The sequence below is a fragment of the Pseudonaja textilis genome, chromosome 1 (genome assembly GCF_049901715.1).
Source record: "Pseudonaja textilis isolate UNSWEBS1 chromosome 1, rPseTex1.2, whole genome shotgun sequence".
Taxonomy (NCBI): domain Eukaryota; kingdom Metazoa; phylum Chordata; class Lepidosauria; order Squamata; family Elapidae; genus Pseudonaja; species Pseudonaja textilis.
The window spans coordinates 186,257,087-186,273,792 of NC_141990.1; the positions used below are offsets into that span (position 1 = coordinate 186,257,087).

The window sequence follows — 16,706 nt, forward strand, 5'->3', positions numbered from 1 at the left end:
TTCCTAGCCAACCACCGCAATATACGGAACAAGAATCATTAGCATTCCGATAGCGTCTGCAGCCTTTACCCATATATTACTGACTGACTCTTGTCATGATATACTGACATACCAACAAGTAACTGTGACACCCCTATAATGAAATATTGCTTTTGATTTGCAGGATGGACAGGTTCTTACGTCCCACAAGCTAATGTTATTGCTATAAGAACAGCAGGCTTGTCGCTGCCTTTGAGTACAGGACAGAAGAAGGGGAGGGAGAGAGGTCCTGTTTTTGTGGGGGAAATATCATTTCCTGAAAAGAACAAAACTGAGATGTTCTCCTTGTTTTCAATAGGCCTTTTAGCTCTTTCTCTTCTCCTTTTGAAAAGAAGGGAAAACCTAAAGATTCCTGTTGGAATTATTACTATAGCTGGCTGGGGGTAAGTTTGCAAAAGTTCATCGCTAAGAAAATTTATAGGATATCACAAACGAATTACATGTATGATTTATACTGTATTTTATACTTTGCAGCATCCCAGTAGTCATTGTTGGAATTCTTCTAATGGCTGGAAAACACACTGGTGAAATTGACTCAGCATTTTTTTATGGGAAACATCAGGTAGGGAGAGTTTTGTATTACCATTTGTTGATCAGTGCTTAATGAAGCTCATTATTTGATAAAGAGAAGCAGCTTTTGAAAAGGGGGGACATTAATTAATTGACTATATAACTGCTCCCCAAAATTTGAAGAACCCTAAGAGTTTGGCTTCTCTAGACTATGGCAAAAGAAAGCAAAGGTAGTACCAAGAGTCATAGGAGCCTTGGGTGCAATCCCAAAACAACTGGAGCACCACTTGAAACAGCAGTGGCACTGACAAATTCCCCATCAGTCAATTGCAAAAGGCAGCTTTACTCGGAACAGCTTACATCCTGCAACAGAACCTCTAACACCATTAAACGTCAACACCTGCCTATCCCAGGTCCTTGGAAGGACTTGATAGGTGGATAAAAATGCCAAATCCAGTCTGAACATCTGGTGGACCGTGCAATGCATCATAATCATAATAATTTAACTTCTGCCTAACTTCCTCCTTTCGATTCCTCTTTTGGCCAGGTGATTACTACTGCAGTAATCGTAACCATCAGCATATTGTTCTCGGGTGTGTCACTCATGTGTATGAACCGATCTGGGACAGCAGGGACTAATTACGAGGTTCTAAACCAGCAATTTCAACATCAAGTAGAAGAACCCGAAAGGGAAGCGAATCAACACTATAAACCTTCCTCCAGTGTCTCTCATTCTGAAACAGATTCTCCCACGGAAAGAGGTATAACGAACAACTGCAACTTAGTTTTAGGAGCAGGGAAACTTGACTTGGTGATGGTTCTGACCACTGTAGAAAAGAGGAAAGACCAAGGACTCCAATTAATTGCAGGCACCTTGCCTTGCTATCTGTGAGATGAGGTAGAGTCCCTCCGATTAAAGTGAGGAATAGAGATGCAACTAGGAATGGACACCTTAAAATTGAGATTGAGTAAATTATGCAGTCAAAGAAGCATAGGGCAGAATTAGGGTTAAGAGGGCTCTCCAGATTAGGGCTATGAAAGGCCTGACCCAAAACAGGAAAGGGCTTCCAAGCACTTGTAGCATCTGTTTGCAACTGTTTTAAACCAAACGTAGCAAGCTGTGATAGCCATCTGTGCAACCTCAGGAAAATGCACAGCTCGAAGAAATTGCAACAGCCTGAGCACTTCTACATGCTCTTGAAACACCTTTTTTCCCATTGAATCCATAGTGATCTACATCTCCAGCCAGCAGTGAAGAGATATTAATCATTGTATTTTAACCACATCTGCTCATAATGGGTTTCATACTCTTGCTGTGTGGAAGTTCAATACCATTTCTAGCAGTCTCAGTATGGAGAAAGGCCAGATAGGGATGACAAAAAGAATGATGTATGTTTTACCTATGGATATTTTTTGAACTTATTAAAAATATACATGCATATTTCCTAACCATTGCCCAAGCACATTTAGCTGTATAGTTATTTTCTTCTTTAAAATCCTAAGAAATATTTTTTTCCTTGTAGAGAACCTTGTAGAGTTCTACACATGTCAAAAACAAAATGGAGAATTATGCTGCCCTGAAGAAGAATCTGCATGTAGTACTGGACTCAGTGAGAATTGTTCTTTCTCAGTTGAGACAGGTAAACTATCTTGTTTGAAACAAAATTTAAAAAGTTTGCCAATTATGCAATACTGTATCTTAACTTAACCAAGAGAGTTCTTTATACAGTTTGAATACTTTGCTGCAAGTTGCATTTTTCACCTTTTATCCTTTGTATAACTCAGCCTGCTTATAAATGAATCACTATGATTAATATATAGATAATCCTCAACTTATCATTGTAACAGAGCCTACTCATTATGGTCATAAGTCATGATGATGAAAAGCCCACACACCCCCATGACTGAACCAATTTTAGGACCTTTTTGGAGGGCAGTCTTAAGCAAATCCATAGTCATAGAGCAAATGCTATGGGGCAGCTTTGCCAAAAACTGAAAGTAAATGCCAGTTTTTAGCAAAAACATGGAAAATCACAGTCCTGTGATTCCAGGCCACTGCAAATATTTCCAAGTGCCTAAAATACAGTTATATGACCAAACGGAGTGGATAGCTATCAGAATTCTGGAACCGGATCGTAAGGACCTTTTGGATGTCCCTGTTGTAACTTTGAATTGTCACTAAATAGGCAGTCGTAAGTCAGGGACTACCTATATAAACAAAATAAGGGAAAATCTATAGCTTCAAGAATTCTTTCTGATTCAGAAGGCAGATAACAGAGAGATTAGAATGCAAGAGATGGTAAAATTCAGAACCTTGCCTCATTGAGATAGCCAGGGAAATATTTTTCCCCCAGTGATATCATTTGAACCCAGCCTATTTTTAATCTTAATCTTTCTTTTGCTGCCTTCATGCACCATTTTTGTTCTGGTTTTGGAGAGTTCACCTGCTGATAGGCAGATGGGGTCATGAGCCCTTTACGTAATTTCTTTCTTACATTCCATATTATGTTATGTTACTATGTGATGTTCCATGTTATTATATCATATATATAAGATATTTATGTAAGTAGAAGATAACCATTAAAATACAAAAAGAAAAATGTAAAAAGTTCAAGGGACAATTGGAAAAAGAAAAGGAAAATTTATATAAAGAAGTGAATTCCAATCTTATTCACAGCACTAATATATAAACTTATTATTTCTCCACCCTCTTTAAGATTTATATCATTCTCTTCTTCCCATATTCAATCCTTTTTTTATCAGCAAATGCATAAATTGTCAATATATTTGTTTCCACTTTTAATAAAAAGGACCACAAGTGGTTTCCAGTTTTTAATGAGAGTACTTATTGTTTCATCCCTGATCAAACAAGTCAATTTTGACATTTTGGTAAATTCTACCACCTTCATAATCCATTCCTCCTTAATTTCTTAAATCACCAAGGAACAGGAATATTGCATTAGTAAAATTCTAGGTCCTATGTAAACACCATTTTTAATATTATTGCATAATAAGTTGACATTTAGAGCGAAATTAAGGGACACACCTGCTACCTGTATATGGCTGTCTTTATATTCATATTCAAAAGGGCTTTGTTTCAGTTTGGTAACCTTATTTGTTTTTTCAGCACATGTGTTCCCTCCTAGCATTTTCATACTGCTTTGAAATATCTTGAAAGTTACAAGAATACCAGAAGTATCAGTCAGATAAAACCTCCAACAACAAAAAATATAAACAGGAAAATGCACCTTCTTAATGTAATATATTTAACTCCTTTAAAGAATGCATGCGAGAATACATTGGGGCCAGTAAAGTAAATATTTCATAGATATATGGGGAGACAGGTTTCACATTGTTGCAACAAAGAACTAATTTAGATAGCAAATGTGCCCAATGGGGTGGGAAAAGAGCTGTTTATCCCACCCTTTTGAATAGCAGAGGCAGAGAGAAGATCTTGTACTTCATCCTGGTCTGGAGGCTTAGATTTATTTATTTTTCTTCTTTGATACTTTTCCAAGTTCAAAAGTAGAAAAATAAAAACTAACAAAAAATCTTAATCAAGAAACAGAACAGAAAAGAAGAGAAAGAGGAGTAAAGAGAGAGGGAAGAAATGCAACAAAATAAAAAAAATATCTCTTGGGGTTGATGGATAAAAATTTGGAAAATCCACAGGGTGATCTGTTTTTATATATGATAACCACAATCCTATATGCTCAATAGTGGGAAAATTCGTTCATACTTATAATGGAAGAATGGTCGATATAGTTGATGGAATTGGCTGAGATGGTGAAAATGACTAAAGAAAAGACATTGAGCCACTTTAATGCCAATTGGAAGCTCCTATTGAACATTTTGACGTGAAACAGAAAACAATGAAATAACGATGTATAGATTTGCTGATTAATAATAATAGATTATTTTAAAAATAGATGTTACGCTATAGCAATAGCACTTAGACTTATATATCACTTCAACAGTGCTTTACAGCTCTCTCTAAGCAGTTTACAGTGTCACTTATTTTGACTCTTAGGGAAGCAAGTTCTGTAATGTAATAATTGGCTAGAAATAGATGGGATTGATAACTAGTTTGGAAAAGAAGATAAGATTAGGAAGCCATTCTGTGCTGTAGTAGCAAGCCTTGAGGCTTATGAACTGGAGAATAAGAATTACTTTGGCAGCAAAAGGTGCAGTATTTATTAGCTTTTTGCTGCCATCTAGTGATAAATGTCACTAACTTAAAATAGTCTGTAACATCATGAACTTTGTCTGTGGAGATTCTCAGTCATCCAGGCCATGGTTGTCCCAAAGGTGCTTTTTCAAGAGTCAACTGGACTTTCTGTTTTTTCTTTCGCTTCGCATCCAAGAAGTTTCTTCAGCTCTGGAGAAGCTTCTTGGATGAGAAGCAAAATGTCTTCAAAGAAAAACCAAAAAGTCCAGTTGAGACTCTTGAAAAATCACCTTTGGGACAATCATGAACTCTGATTCCTGATTGTAGTAGAATATTTTATTCTACTACAATTTGGTAGAAGCAAGAAGTAGAAGAAAAAAAGGCTAGTCTGTTAACCTTGACCTCGCTAAGTTGAAAATGATGTTACTAATACTCTAAAGCAGGGTGTTTGTGTGCAGAAATGATCTCTATCCTGTTATAACACGTTCAAGTGTAGATTAAAGTCTGGATAGTCACTACTATAACCTTTTACAGTTTGATACTTTTCTAGGGGTGATTCTAATGAGATTTGGATTGGGTAGCAAGCAAAAAGAACCTTTTCTTGTCTGTCTGTCTTCGATATACTAAAAGTATACAAAACAACAAAAAAGTTAGAAAGCAAGGTAACGAGGGGAAAAAAGGAAAGAAAAACAGACAATTATGCCTTTCACCTTTTTTATCAAATAAATATCTTAATCTTTTCCTGATCCTCTTCATCCATTTTTAATCCCTGAATCCCAAAATCATCAATTCAATCTTCTTTTAACAAAAGTCCATGTAGTATGAAATTTCCAGTCTTTCAGAAAAACTTTTTTTTTCCCTCTGACACAAAAAGAACCAACTCTTGTTTGTATCAACATTCAATTTCCTCTTTTTTGAAATGATCAACTCAAAAGTGAGCAATTGAATATCAGTGATAAAGTTTGGGGTTGCCCTAGAGTATTGGGAGACTGCAAATGGGCACCAGAGCAGGTTGCCTATTCCTATCACAATTTATGGTTTACAGATAAAGCATGCTAATTCTTAACCAAACATTTTGGCTTGTATGAACAAGGATCCAATCTGGGTCAGTCACCGGAACCAGAGTTTTTGTTTTCTGAGCTCTTGGACTCGTGCTGGAGCCCATCTTCAGGGGAGGTTCTGGTGACCAACCCAGATTGGATCCAGCAACATTATCCTGGGACACGTATATTCACTTTCATTCGTATATGAACAATTGATTGTATTTTCATTTTCTTGTTTCTCTTATGATTTCTATTAAGAGAACAGGGTTCAGTTTTGTGCTTATGCCTTATGTGTTAACACTTAAATGTTTTTCAGCAAACCGGTGTTTGAGTCCATGCAGTTCTCAGAGGTGTGTCCTGGCTCAGGAAGAACAGCTGCTGCAAACTGGAGACCAACAGCTGGCCAGACATGTGCTGTTGTGCCTGCTTCTCATTGTGGGCCTTTTTGCTGTAAGAATTTCTTTGGTGGGAGGCAGAAACATATGATTTTTGATATATGGTCATTTTACTCTACCCTCTGTTACAAAGTGTGTTTCTCATACCAGCTACTACCATAATGTTATTTTTAAAGAAGTTAAATCCAGGCTCATTATACGGTTGCTCATCTCACATAAAGTGACTCTGGTACACAATCCAATCAAAACGTGAATGTGTAAAGAAATCATTGCCTAAAAGTGTTATATAATAATAATTACAAAGTATTAAAACTGCAAAAATAGGACTAAAACAGGAGAAGAAAGTAATAGATGGAGGGATATTAATAATAACGGAGCCCCCTCACAAGTTTATCCATCCCCTAAAGTCACCAAGCCTGCTGACAGAACCAGGTCTTGAGGGATCTCCCAAAGATCAGAAGTGATGAGGCTGACCTTATCTTGGAGGGGGAGAAGTTTTCACAATGCAGGTGCCATAGACTAGAGCCCGCCAAATGTAGTTTCTTAGATCAGCGGTCGCTAACCGGTGGGGCACAGCCCACTGGTGGTCCGTGAAAATTTTTTGGTGGGCCGCAGAGTAATCTCACCCCCAGAGCACCCCCACAAAACAATTAATCCAGGCTGCGCAGAAACTGGGAACCCTCCCCGCCCACCCACTCCTTATGTGGCAAACTTGCCTGCTAAATTGCTATTTTTCCTTTTTTTCCCCCAACCAACAGCTGTTCTGCTGTGCTGGGAGATTTAGATTAGCTAGAAAGCAGGAAATGGTTGGATTTCTTGCTTTCTAGCTAGTCTTTAGTTCTTCAGCTCTGTTTTTAAGCATAGCTGAATCTTCCTTAGGACTGAAGGTTTTATTATTCAGTATAGACTCATGGCAAGCAAATTTTATGTGACAGATTGAGCTAGCCGATGGCAGATAGATAGATCTCTGAATGATTCTGTGAGCAACTCAATCTGCCTGCCTGCTTTGCCTGATTTTGGGTAAAAGTTGCTCTTTTTTTATAAAAAAATCAATATTTATATAAATATTTATAATATTTACATATAAGCCATGCCCAGCCAATCACATGACCACCAAGCCACACCCATAAATTAGGCCACACCCACAGAACCGGTTAGTGGTCCCTGGGATTTAAAATTATGAGTTTGGTGGTCCCTGAGGTCCAAAAGGTTGGTGACCCCTGCCTTAGATAACAAAACCGTAGCATATCCATTCTGTTGGATCTGGTGGGACAGGCAAATGAAATTCAGAAGAGATGATTCCTCAAATAATTGATCCCATGCCATGTAGGGCTTTAAAGATCAACATCAATACCTTGAATCGAAGCAACACAGCAGAGGTGTAACATGAATGCTATCAAAAGCAGACATAACAGCTCATGCTGCTGCATTTTGTACCAGCTGAAGTTTCTGGATTCTCTTCAAGGGCAGCCTCATGTAGAGCACATTGCATTAGTCTGATAAGGGAGGCGACCAGGGCATGAGTGACCATGAATGGGGGTCCTCAATCCAGAAACGGAACAATTATTAGAGCTGCCATCTATTTTAAGAGCCTATTGCCATCTATTGACACAATGGCCTGATGCTACACAAGGCAACGGAGGTAATTTAATGTACCTATCTATGCTCACAGAAGATCTCAGGTTTTTATCTTGCATTTCTTGGTAGAAGTTAGAAGGGCCTGTTTCAAAAGTGTTTTTATGTGGACCAGACATAGATCATAAGTAGCTCTCCCAATATTGAGCTCCACTTCTGATGGTCGCAGCCAACATGCCAGGGGAGAGAGATGTTGGAAATTACATTTTGAAACATCTGAAAGGCAAAAGGTTCCTCACCCTTCATCTAGGCAATGTTGAATTAGATACTATTGTTTAATGGTGTAAGGAAGCTTCCTATGACTTAAGAACCAGTGATTCAGTAGACAATCATTGCACTTCCATCTTTTGCTACAGGTATGTTGGATGCCCCCTAAACAAAGGGTGGGTAATTCCAAAGTGTGTGTCATTTTAGAAGATTGATCACTGGCAGCAACTGACCAACTGCAGTGGTGTGCTTTTCTGCTTTCTTTTCTTACAAAGAAAGAAAATGTATAAGAATTATGTTTCAAAACATTCACAGAAAATCCCAGAAATGGAAAAGAGGAAGAAAAACCAAGAGTTCCACTGTTACCTACTGGCATTATCACTGAAATTATTGTCATGGTCTTGCTAGTCCTCCAGAAAGGTTGTTCGGACCTGTAGTAAACTCCTGATTTTAGTAATAGTAGTCTAGAGGGGCAACTCACTAAACTTGAAGAGTTGTGGTATTGGGGAAAATGGTCTCTATAATCCAAGGGAAATGTCAGTGAAAGTTGTAGCAATGAGATACTCACATGTTCATTTGGTTTTTCTTTTACAGAACCTATCAAGCTGCTTGTGGTGGTTATTTAACCAAGAGCCTGGGAGACTCTATGTGGAACTGCAGTTCTTCTGTGCTGTATTTAATTTTGGTCAGGTAAATATTTATCCTCTGTCTCAAACTAATAATGTGAACTTGTCCATATGTATTTAATAGCATGTCTCATTGCACCCATATGTAAATACATACATGAAGTTTGGCATATGTTTGTAAGGAAGAGAGAGAAAGTGCCCGGCTTATTTTTGTCCCGTTTTCTTACCTTAAATTTGATAAAATCAAAACTGCTCATTGTGTACTGACCAATTTTGCTGTTCCACCTGTTTAAAGGGAAAAATAATCCATGTCAGTAGTTACGGATGTTTCATTAATAGAGGCCATCCAGAGAAAATGTTTTCCAGGACAATACAGATTTAGCTGATCCAGATGGTAAAAATGAAAGATTTCAGCTGGTGCTCTCCCTAATATGTTTAGTGACATCCTACTAAAATGCCTGAGTGAAGTTTAACCAGGAGCTGAAATCTTGTGCTAATTAAATTACTTTTGGCCTTCCCAGGTAAACCAGACAGGAAACATAACTGGATGAGTTAGTTCTACATTATTGCAAGGCTACATTAATAGAATCTTTCAAATCTAAATGAACAGATCTCCTGCCACCACTTTTATAATCACCCAATCAATTAGGTCAGGTCCTCCCTAAGTTTTATCTTCTGACTATTAAGCCACTGGCAGCTCCTCCCTTTCATCTTATTGTTTCCCTGGCCCCTCTCTTTCCCTTATGCCCCAAAGTCATTCTCAGGTATTGTTAAAATTGCACTGAAAAGGTAATTCAATAAGAAAAAACTCCAACCACAAAGGCAAATCTGCTTTCTGACAATATGGTAGCATGGGAAGAGCCCACAAGGCTTGTTCCTTAAATAACCTTACCTTTAGCCTTTCCTATGAAAGTAAATGCTTTCTGAGAGATTGAATGTTTAAAATTGCATTACCTTCTTCTCTTGAGATGTTATTTTTATTTTTTTTAATGCTAACATGCTTGCCAAATTGCTTATCCTTTTGCTTTTCAAAATACATTGTTCATTACAGTTGATTCATAGACCTTAGTTTTCTTACATTTTTAAATTCTCCTTCCAACAATACAGATATTCCTCCCTTAACAACTGCCCTGTTTAGCATCCATCCAAAGTTGCTGAGAAAAGCCCTTTGTGACCGGACCTCACACTTAAAACTGTTACAGTGTCCCACAGTCACACGATCATCAATATTGCTCTTTCAAGCTTCCAAAAAACTAGAGTCAGTTGAAAAAGCCAGTAGTCAAATCATAAGTCATGGTCATGTAATGTCTCACTTAAGGACTACGGGTGATTTGCTTAATGAAGTGAGGTTGCTTAATGAGGTGAGGTTGTAAGTCCATCACAGTTGCATGTTGTCTGTCTTAATGATTTAATGATGGAGTTACCAGTCCCAGTTACAGTTGTTTTAAGTAAGGACTTTTTTTTTTGTAAGTCATGTATTATAAGAGGAAGCATGGAAAAGTAAGAAACTGTAATAACCCTAGCCAAGATAAACATACAGTTTAGGAAACTGTGATATGAGGGTAAGAGATATTGAAAGGAAAGAATATGACTGACGGACTGACTTTAAAAAAATCACAATATTGGTATTGATGAGGTTTTCTAAATACTTTTCCATTTCTTGAACTTGGTCCATGTTGTATTCTGAATTTTATTTAAATAAATTTAAGCATTATAAAAGAGGTTTTTATTCTGCTTTTTGTTTAGAATTAAAAATTTAATTTCAGGAATTTGTATACAATTGTTCATCCAGAATCTTTTTATTGTAGTATTTATTTTTTCTTTTACAGGGATTCATTTCTTTTGGAATGTTTGGTTTAGACAAGCATCTAATTATTCTTCCATTCAAAAGGAGGTAATTTTAGCAGTTTATGCATCCATTTAATTTCAGCTGCCTTGAGAACTTTTAACTCTGATGCTGTTCCTTTTTACAAAACAGTAATCTGGTTTACTTTGAAATTCTGCTCCTTTTAATTACATGCATGAAGCAATATTTTCCTCTGTTGAGCATCAATTTATATTAATATATTCTGGATTGGGGAAGCATTAAATAATGTTGCTTTAATTGAATTCCATGGTTATCAATGTGACACAAAGGCTTGTGTATGAGTTATTCTCCAAAAATATTTTTAAAGGTGTTATAAAATGTCTATGTTTACCTGATTATATAGCCTTGGAATCTAGTTATTTTTTCCATGAATGAAATAGTTATTTCATTCATAGAATGTGATTTTATTCTCTCCTCATACAGTTTTTTTTCTCTTTGCCTCCTTTTCAGCCACTGCTTTTGAGGGTTAGGGAACCTTGGCAACATGTTGAATATTGGACAGAAGTAAGAAATGGAAGTTTGAGTTGGCAGAGTTCTTTTCTGAAATAGAGAAGTAACTTAGGATCCATATGTGTGTGTGAATTAGATCAAAGTGCATATCAATGTAGAAAAAAGAACTTGCTCCCATTCATCTTCTTTTCAGTTTAATAGCCAGCTTTAAAAAATGTTTCGACTGTATTTTAATTCTTCTCACTTGTTTCTTTAAAAACCTGGTCATCACAAGTTGATGACCAGTTCACAATAACAATAAAATCTCATAGGCGAGAATATTTAAAATCAAGTCCTTGTATTATGCTTTATTCAGGCGGTATTTCAAATGGGCTTTTTTCTCATGTAGGCTTGAATTCCTTTGGGGTGCTAGAACTGTGGAACAGAGGGAATCATCTGTCCCGGAAGAGATTCGGATGACATGCCAACAGTTTGTTAGTTACCACAGAGACATGTGTATGAGAAGCATTGTCCAGGATAGAAGGTGGAGTTCTTCATAAGTATTAAAACTGATTTAAAGTATTCTAATATTCTAGATGGGGGTGTGCTCTGCATCTGTTGATACTCTTCTTTTTACTTGGAGTATACACTACACAGGTTTCCAAATACCATTAAGCAGACACTTGGTTAATTGTTGATTTGTAAATAATTATTTCTGAATTGATATTCAGTTCGAATCTCACCAGGCTCAAGGTTGACTCATCCTTCCATCCTTCCGAGGTGGGCAAAATAAGGACCCAGATTGTTGGGGACAAAATGCTGATTCTGTACACCGCTTAGAGAGGGCTGTAAAGTGAAGCGGTATATAAGTTTTAAGTGCTAGTGCTACTAACTTTGGGTGTTTAATTTTTTAAAAATTTTATATCAAGCAATATGTTATCACCAAGAGATTCTAGCACATAGTTTTAAATAATAGAAATCAAAAGCAGCATAAACATTTTGAGCCATGAAGTTAAAGTGGCAACAATTGATGCTGTTACAGATAGTCCTCGACTTATGGCCAGTCACCTAATGACCGTTCAAGGTGACCTACCTAGAATACTGACCTACCTGGAAAAAGGGAGTTATAACCCAATTACCAGGGCTGCTGTTCTTCAGAGCTACTGGTTCTAGAGAGCCGAGCAGAACCGGTAGCATCCCACCCCATCCCACCCCAGTTGGTAACATAGCAATGTTTCTGACTGTAGCTTCACACGGTCATATTACTATGTTTTACAAAGTTTTTTCTAAAAACCAGAAATTACTTTTACTTTTTGAGCAAAACAGTCCCTTTAGCAAACAATAGGTTTGCTTAATACTACCGCATTCATTTTACAACCAGTGTGTTTCCTTAAAAAACTGCCACAAAAAAGGTAAAATTTGGCAGTCACGTGACCAACCCGGTTTATGACCATAATAGGCTCCATTACGGTTGTATGTTGAGGACTACCGGTGATGAACAAAAGCAATCACAGAAGAAATCTTTTCTATTATTACCTGACTTCTTTCATGAACCGTGTGATGCCATTGATAAAACTTAAGCATAACTTACTAATGATGTGCTTTCCAGATTTTAGTGATCTTTTGGGAGATTTAATCTTAGCATTTTCTCTTCTGAAATACTAATCTGTGATTCAACTGCTGCTTCAAGATATTCACATGCCATGTCTCAAATTTAGGTTTACATATCTCCCCAAACTTCCGTTTCCGGATATAAAAGTCTGTGGAAGTGGGAAATCACTGATTCTTAAATATTTGTTCTGCATTTTACAATTTTTAAACTTACTTTCTTTATATTTATTGAAAAACCAAGGAATATACAATATTAAAATTATTTTTAATATTACAATATTAATATTACAAAAAGAAAAATGGATCAACGCTATTGGTTTTTTTTTAAATCACTATCACTGTTTGATCTACAGATTGCAATAATAGGTGATGTACCCCTTCTTGTCCTCCTTTTCATCTATATATCTCTCTTTTCTTCTCAGATGAATGCCTGGCATTAGAACCTTAATGTATGTTGTTGGCTCAGCACTGATTTTGTTATATGTTCCCATGTTCTATTAATCAAAATTAACTTTAGCTGATTAATTAAAAGGCTATCTTACATAGTCTGTATGTTGTCTTGGCCTAACTTTAGATCACTGAGTAGTTGCTTTCTGTAACAATAACATGTAATTAGACCTAAACCCGGAAGTTCTAGAAAACCACTTGGAGGAGTGCTTCATGCATTTTTCTTCTATTGACTAAAACATTGAAGTACTGCATCCATTTCAAGGCTTGTTGTGACCACTCCAAGGGCTTCCTGACATTAAGTATGTATGTGGATTCACAGATGACACTTCTCTTGGAAGGAAGAGTGTTTTTATACTTTAAAAAATTAATTCTACATATGGAAAGTTGGGCCTGTGACTGTTGGTGCATAGTTAATACAGACATGTCAAGCCATAGAAAGACTTTACATAAGGCATGCCTTACTTTCATTGTTGACTTCAACCCTTATCCCAATCATGCATAGTAGAGCAAAATGCTGCCTGAGATACTAAGCATTAGCTTTAGAGGTGGTTGCACCAGGTTGCATACAGTTTTCAGGTATGAATTGAGGAAAAAAAAAACACTTCTTGGAGTTTGAAATGAATCTTAACCAATTATATTGTGTCTCAAGACCTCTGTGTATTAGTTTGCTTAATAAGCATTTTAGGATTAAGAGAACCAAATTTAACCTACAGAGCAGAAAAACTTATTTAATTCTCCGTGAATGTGTTCCTTTTCAGATTGCAAATGGAAATCTATACTATCCATGAAAGACAAACTTTTGAGAATATAAAACAAAACAAAAAAGTATTTAATCAAATGCTGTGCAAAACAGCATTTACTAAAGCTATTATGTACTTCAGAAATTATTCAGCCAAAAACTGCTCTGAAGAAGTGCTTGAAATTTGAAAAAAAAAAATGAAACGCTCCTGGGCCCTCACGCCTTCCCAGAATATGTTTTCAAAATAATTTTTGAAGCATGTTACAGATCTTGAACAGCGTATCAGCCTTTCGCATGTTTACTTAGGACTTTCCCTTCTGAAATAGAATTTGATATGGTTATCATCTAAAATGTTACCATTAACTCTTTTTCTACTGTACAGTCAGTCCTTGATTTATGACCACAGTTGGGAACAGAATTTCCATTGTGAAGCAAAGTGGTTGTTAAGGGAGTCATGGCCAATTTTAGAATACTTTTTTGCCATGGCTGTGAAGTAAATCACTATAATTAAATGAGTCACTCAGCCATTAAGCAAATCTGGCTTCCCTGGTTGAAATTGCTTATCAGAAGCTGGCCAGGAAAGCCACAAATGGCAATCATATGACCCCAGGACTTGGCAACCATTGTAAATACATGCCCAGCACCTGAATTTTGAACCGGTTGCATGTCACTTTTTTGCTATTGTTAACTTTGAGCAGTTGCTAAACAAATGGTTGTAGGTCAAGAACTACATATATATCGTTCCAATGGTAGATTCTGTGAACTAAAGATTAATTTCAGATTCTAAGATAATCAATAGTGAATTAACAGTTAATAATTTTACACTAACCATATAGTATGCTGTGCTTTCATTAGATGCTTGCATGCATTTTGGCTAATAAAAAAGGCGATTGAGGCCTGCCTAAAAGGAAAACAGCTTTAATTGTATACTTGGCTATTAGGCCTTCTTTTAACGTCCTTCTAACTATCATGCTGTCTTTCCTTGTTTTCCCCTCATCTTCATCCAACAAGCAGTGGTGGTACGAGATTTACAGAGCATGTGGGTGAATCCTTCCTTTGACATACAGGTGTGGCACAAAGACAGTGACTGGAGTCTTCTTCGGCTGTGATCTGGTAAACTGGCTTTTGAAAGTTGGCCTTGCCTTGGACCACGGGGAAGCTGTAGTGTATGGAGAGAGGCTGATGAAAGGTGGCATCATCCAACATATTACCAATGACTTTGAATTTCGGGATGAGCGTTTGCATTACCATTTTACCACTACGACAACTGCAATACAGGACAGCCAAGGGAATGAAGATGCCCGTGGAAGCTAGCCAAGACCAGACCCTCCTACTTGCATCTAGTGCACGCTTTTTGAGATCCTTTTGCTTATAGTGTGGCCGTGTTGATCTCAAACCCAAAGAGGAGTATGTCTTGCAATCTGAAGGTTGACTAAGATAAGTTGCTTCAGGGAATTATTTCAAATTGAGAAAGGCGTGTAACAGGCTTTATTTTTTGAAACAGTACTTTTTAAAAAATATATAAAATATTCTGTCCTTGCCTGTACAGACAGTACTGTAGACAAAATAACTCATTGTTATCATGTGATGTAGTTTTTTTTTTTAAAAAAAGGGAAACAGTAGATCATTTTGATGTATGCAGTTCTTGTTTTAACAGTTCTCTTATTTAGACTGACAAAATAACTGAAGATTGACGTGTTAAAGGAGAAATCAGCAAATGAATTTTGCTGTTCATCCTACTCCTTATATGAATAAGCCAGTTTTAATTTTTAAAGCATACAGGTCTGTTTATCAGTCTGTTTAAATCTGAATGTGATTTAAAGCATCATAATTGTGAGCAGGACTTCTTGTTCAAGCATAATTTGTTTCATTTTTCCCCTTGGTTCATTGTTAAATAATTGGCACAAGACTACCAAAAATGGACCAATTTATTTCACAGACTGCAGTCAGTTGGAGTCTGTAGATGCCATATATATTTTGTACTTAATAATACCAAATTACTATATTTTAAAATGTCAAATTGTACTTGAGTACTACTCTTGATATGCAAATTAAAGAACTTGAATTGACTTCTTGTTAAATTTTAATTTTGCAATACAAATTTTTAGGTATTCATAGGAATTCGTGTGTGTGTAAAACTAGTAAGGTTTCACCACAAAAGTAATATATTTTTAAATGCGTATGTTTATCAAAAACTCTGGTAATTTTTTTAATTCTTAAGCCGCATTGTAGAATAATAGGAAGGCGTGAACATCTTACTGGCCTTTTTAAAGTTAAGAAGAATGCTTAAATATTTTTTCTGAAAGTGGTTCATCAACAATATTGTTAGAAGAAGCAATTTGTCATGTTTCTTCAACTATTAAGAAGACTTGTCGATTATCTAACCACTATTTTTTTTACCAGATGCATTTATGTATGGATATATTTTATCTTTATACAAATGTGGATTATATTTGAAAGCTGGGGTTATTAAAATTATGGCTATTAGTTTTTAAAGAATTAACACTATAGCACCCGAAAAATAACAAATCTTTTCATATTCATAATCTTATGACATAAAGAAGTGGGGGGGGTTAGTTGTTTTTTTTTCTATCAATTATATCACATGAATTGAAATACTGCCAAGATTTCTTCTATGTTGTATAAAAAAGGCTATCTTCCAATGGGGGAGGGGGGTGGGAAGGTTTACATAAAGTCTTCCTTGTAAGTTGATCTAACTCTGAAATGAAAAGCATGCTGTATTACAAAACCCAATTATTCTTTTTTTAAATTGGAAAGAATTGTGGAGAAACATGTTCTTGAAAGTATCAGATTGATTTTCCTGCTGTTCCAGTTACTCAATAAATACAGCTGTCCTGACTTGTATAATATTCCTTGTTAAAAGTTGAAGCAAAACGTTGCACTAGCTACTTCTTGTGGTTCAATTCTTAAAGTATCCTTAAAGTTAGGCTAGATAGACTGTGTTCAAAGATCAATCTATACACAGA

The 16,706-nt window shown here is 36.4% G+C and overlaps 1 protein-coding gene across 3 annotated transcripts in view; it reads left to right on the plus strand.

The window, feature by feature from the left end:
* GPR155 (G protein-coupled receptor 155) overlaps nucleotides 1–15,788 on the plus strand; it is a 34,554-nt gene extending 18,766 nt beyond the window's left edge. For 2 of the 3 annotated variants that reach the window (XM_026697030.2, XM_026697029.2), the window contains exons 8-16: nucleotides 338–422; nucleotides 514–601; nucleotides 1,097–1,310; nucleotides 2,073–2,189; nucleotides 6,077–6,210; nucleotides 8,592–8,687; nucleotides 10,453–10,517; nucleotides 11,329–11,463; nucleotides 14,787–15,788. In XM_026697030.2, the coding sequence (XP_026552815.2) occupies nucleotides 338–422; nucleotides 514–601; nucleotides 1,097–1,310; nucleotides 2,073–2,189; nucleotides 6,077–6,210; nucleotides 8,592–8,687; nucleotides 10,453–10,517; nucleotides 11,329–11,463; nucleotides 14,787–15,033 (1,181 nt within the window). In that variant the 3' untranslated portion in view covers nucleotides 15,034–15,788. Of the gene's footprint in view, nucleotides 1–337; nucleotides 423–513; nucleotides 602–1,096; nucleotides 1,311–2,072; nucleotides 2,190–6,076; nucleotides 6,211–8,591; nucleotides 8,688–10,452; nucleotides 10,518–11,328; nucleotides 11,464–14,733 lie in introns of all 3 variants that reach the window. The other variant, XM_026697031.2, reaches the window with a different exon arrangement.
* The last annotated feature ends 918 nt before the right edge of the window (nucleotides 15,789–16,706 follow it).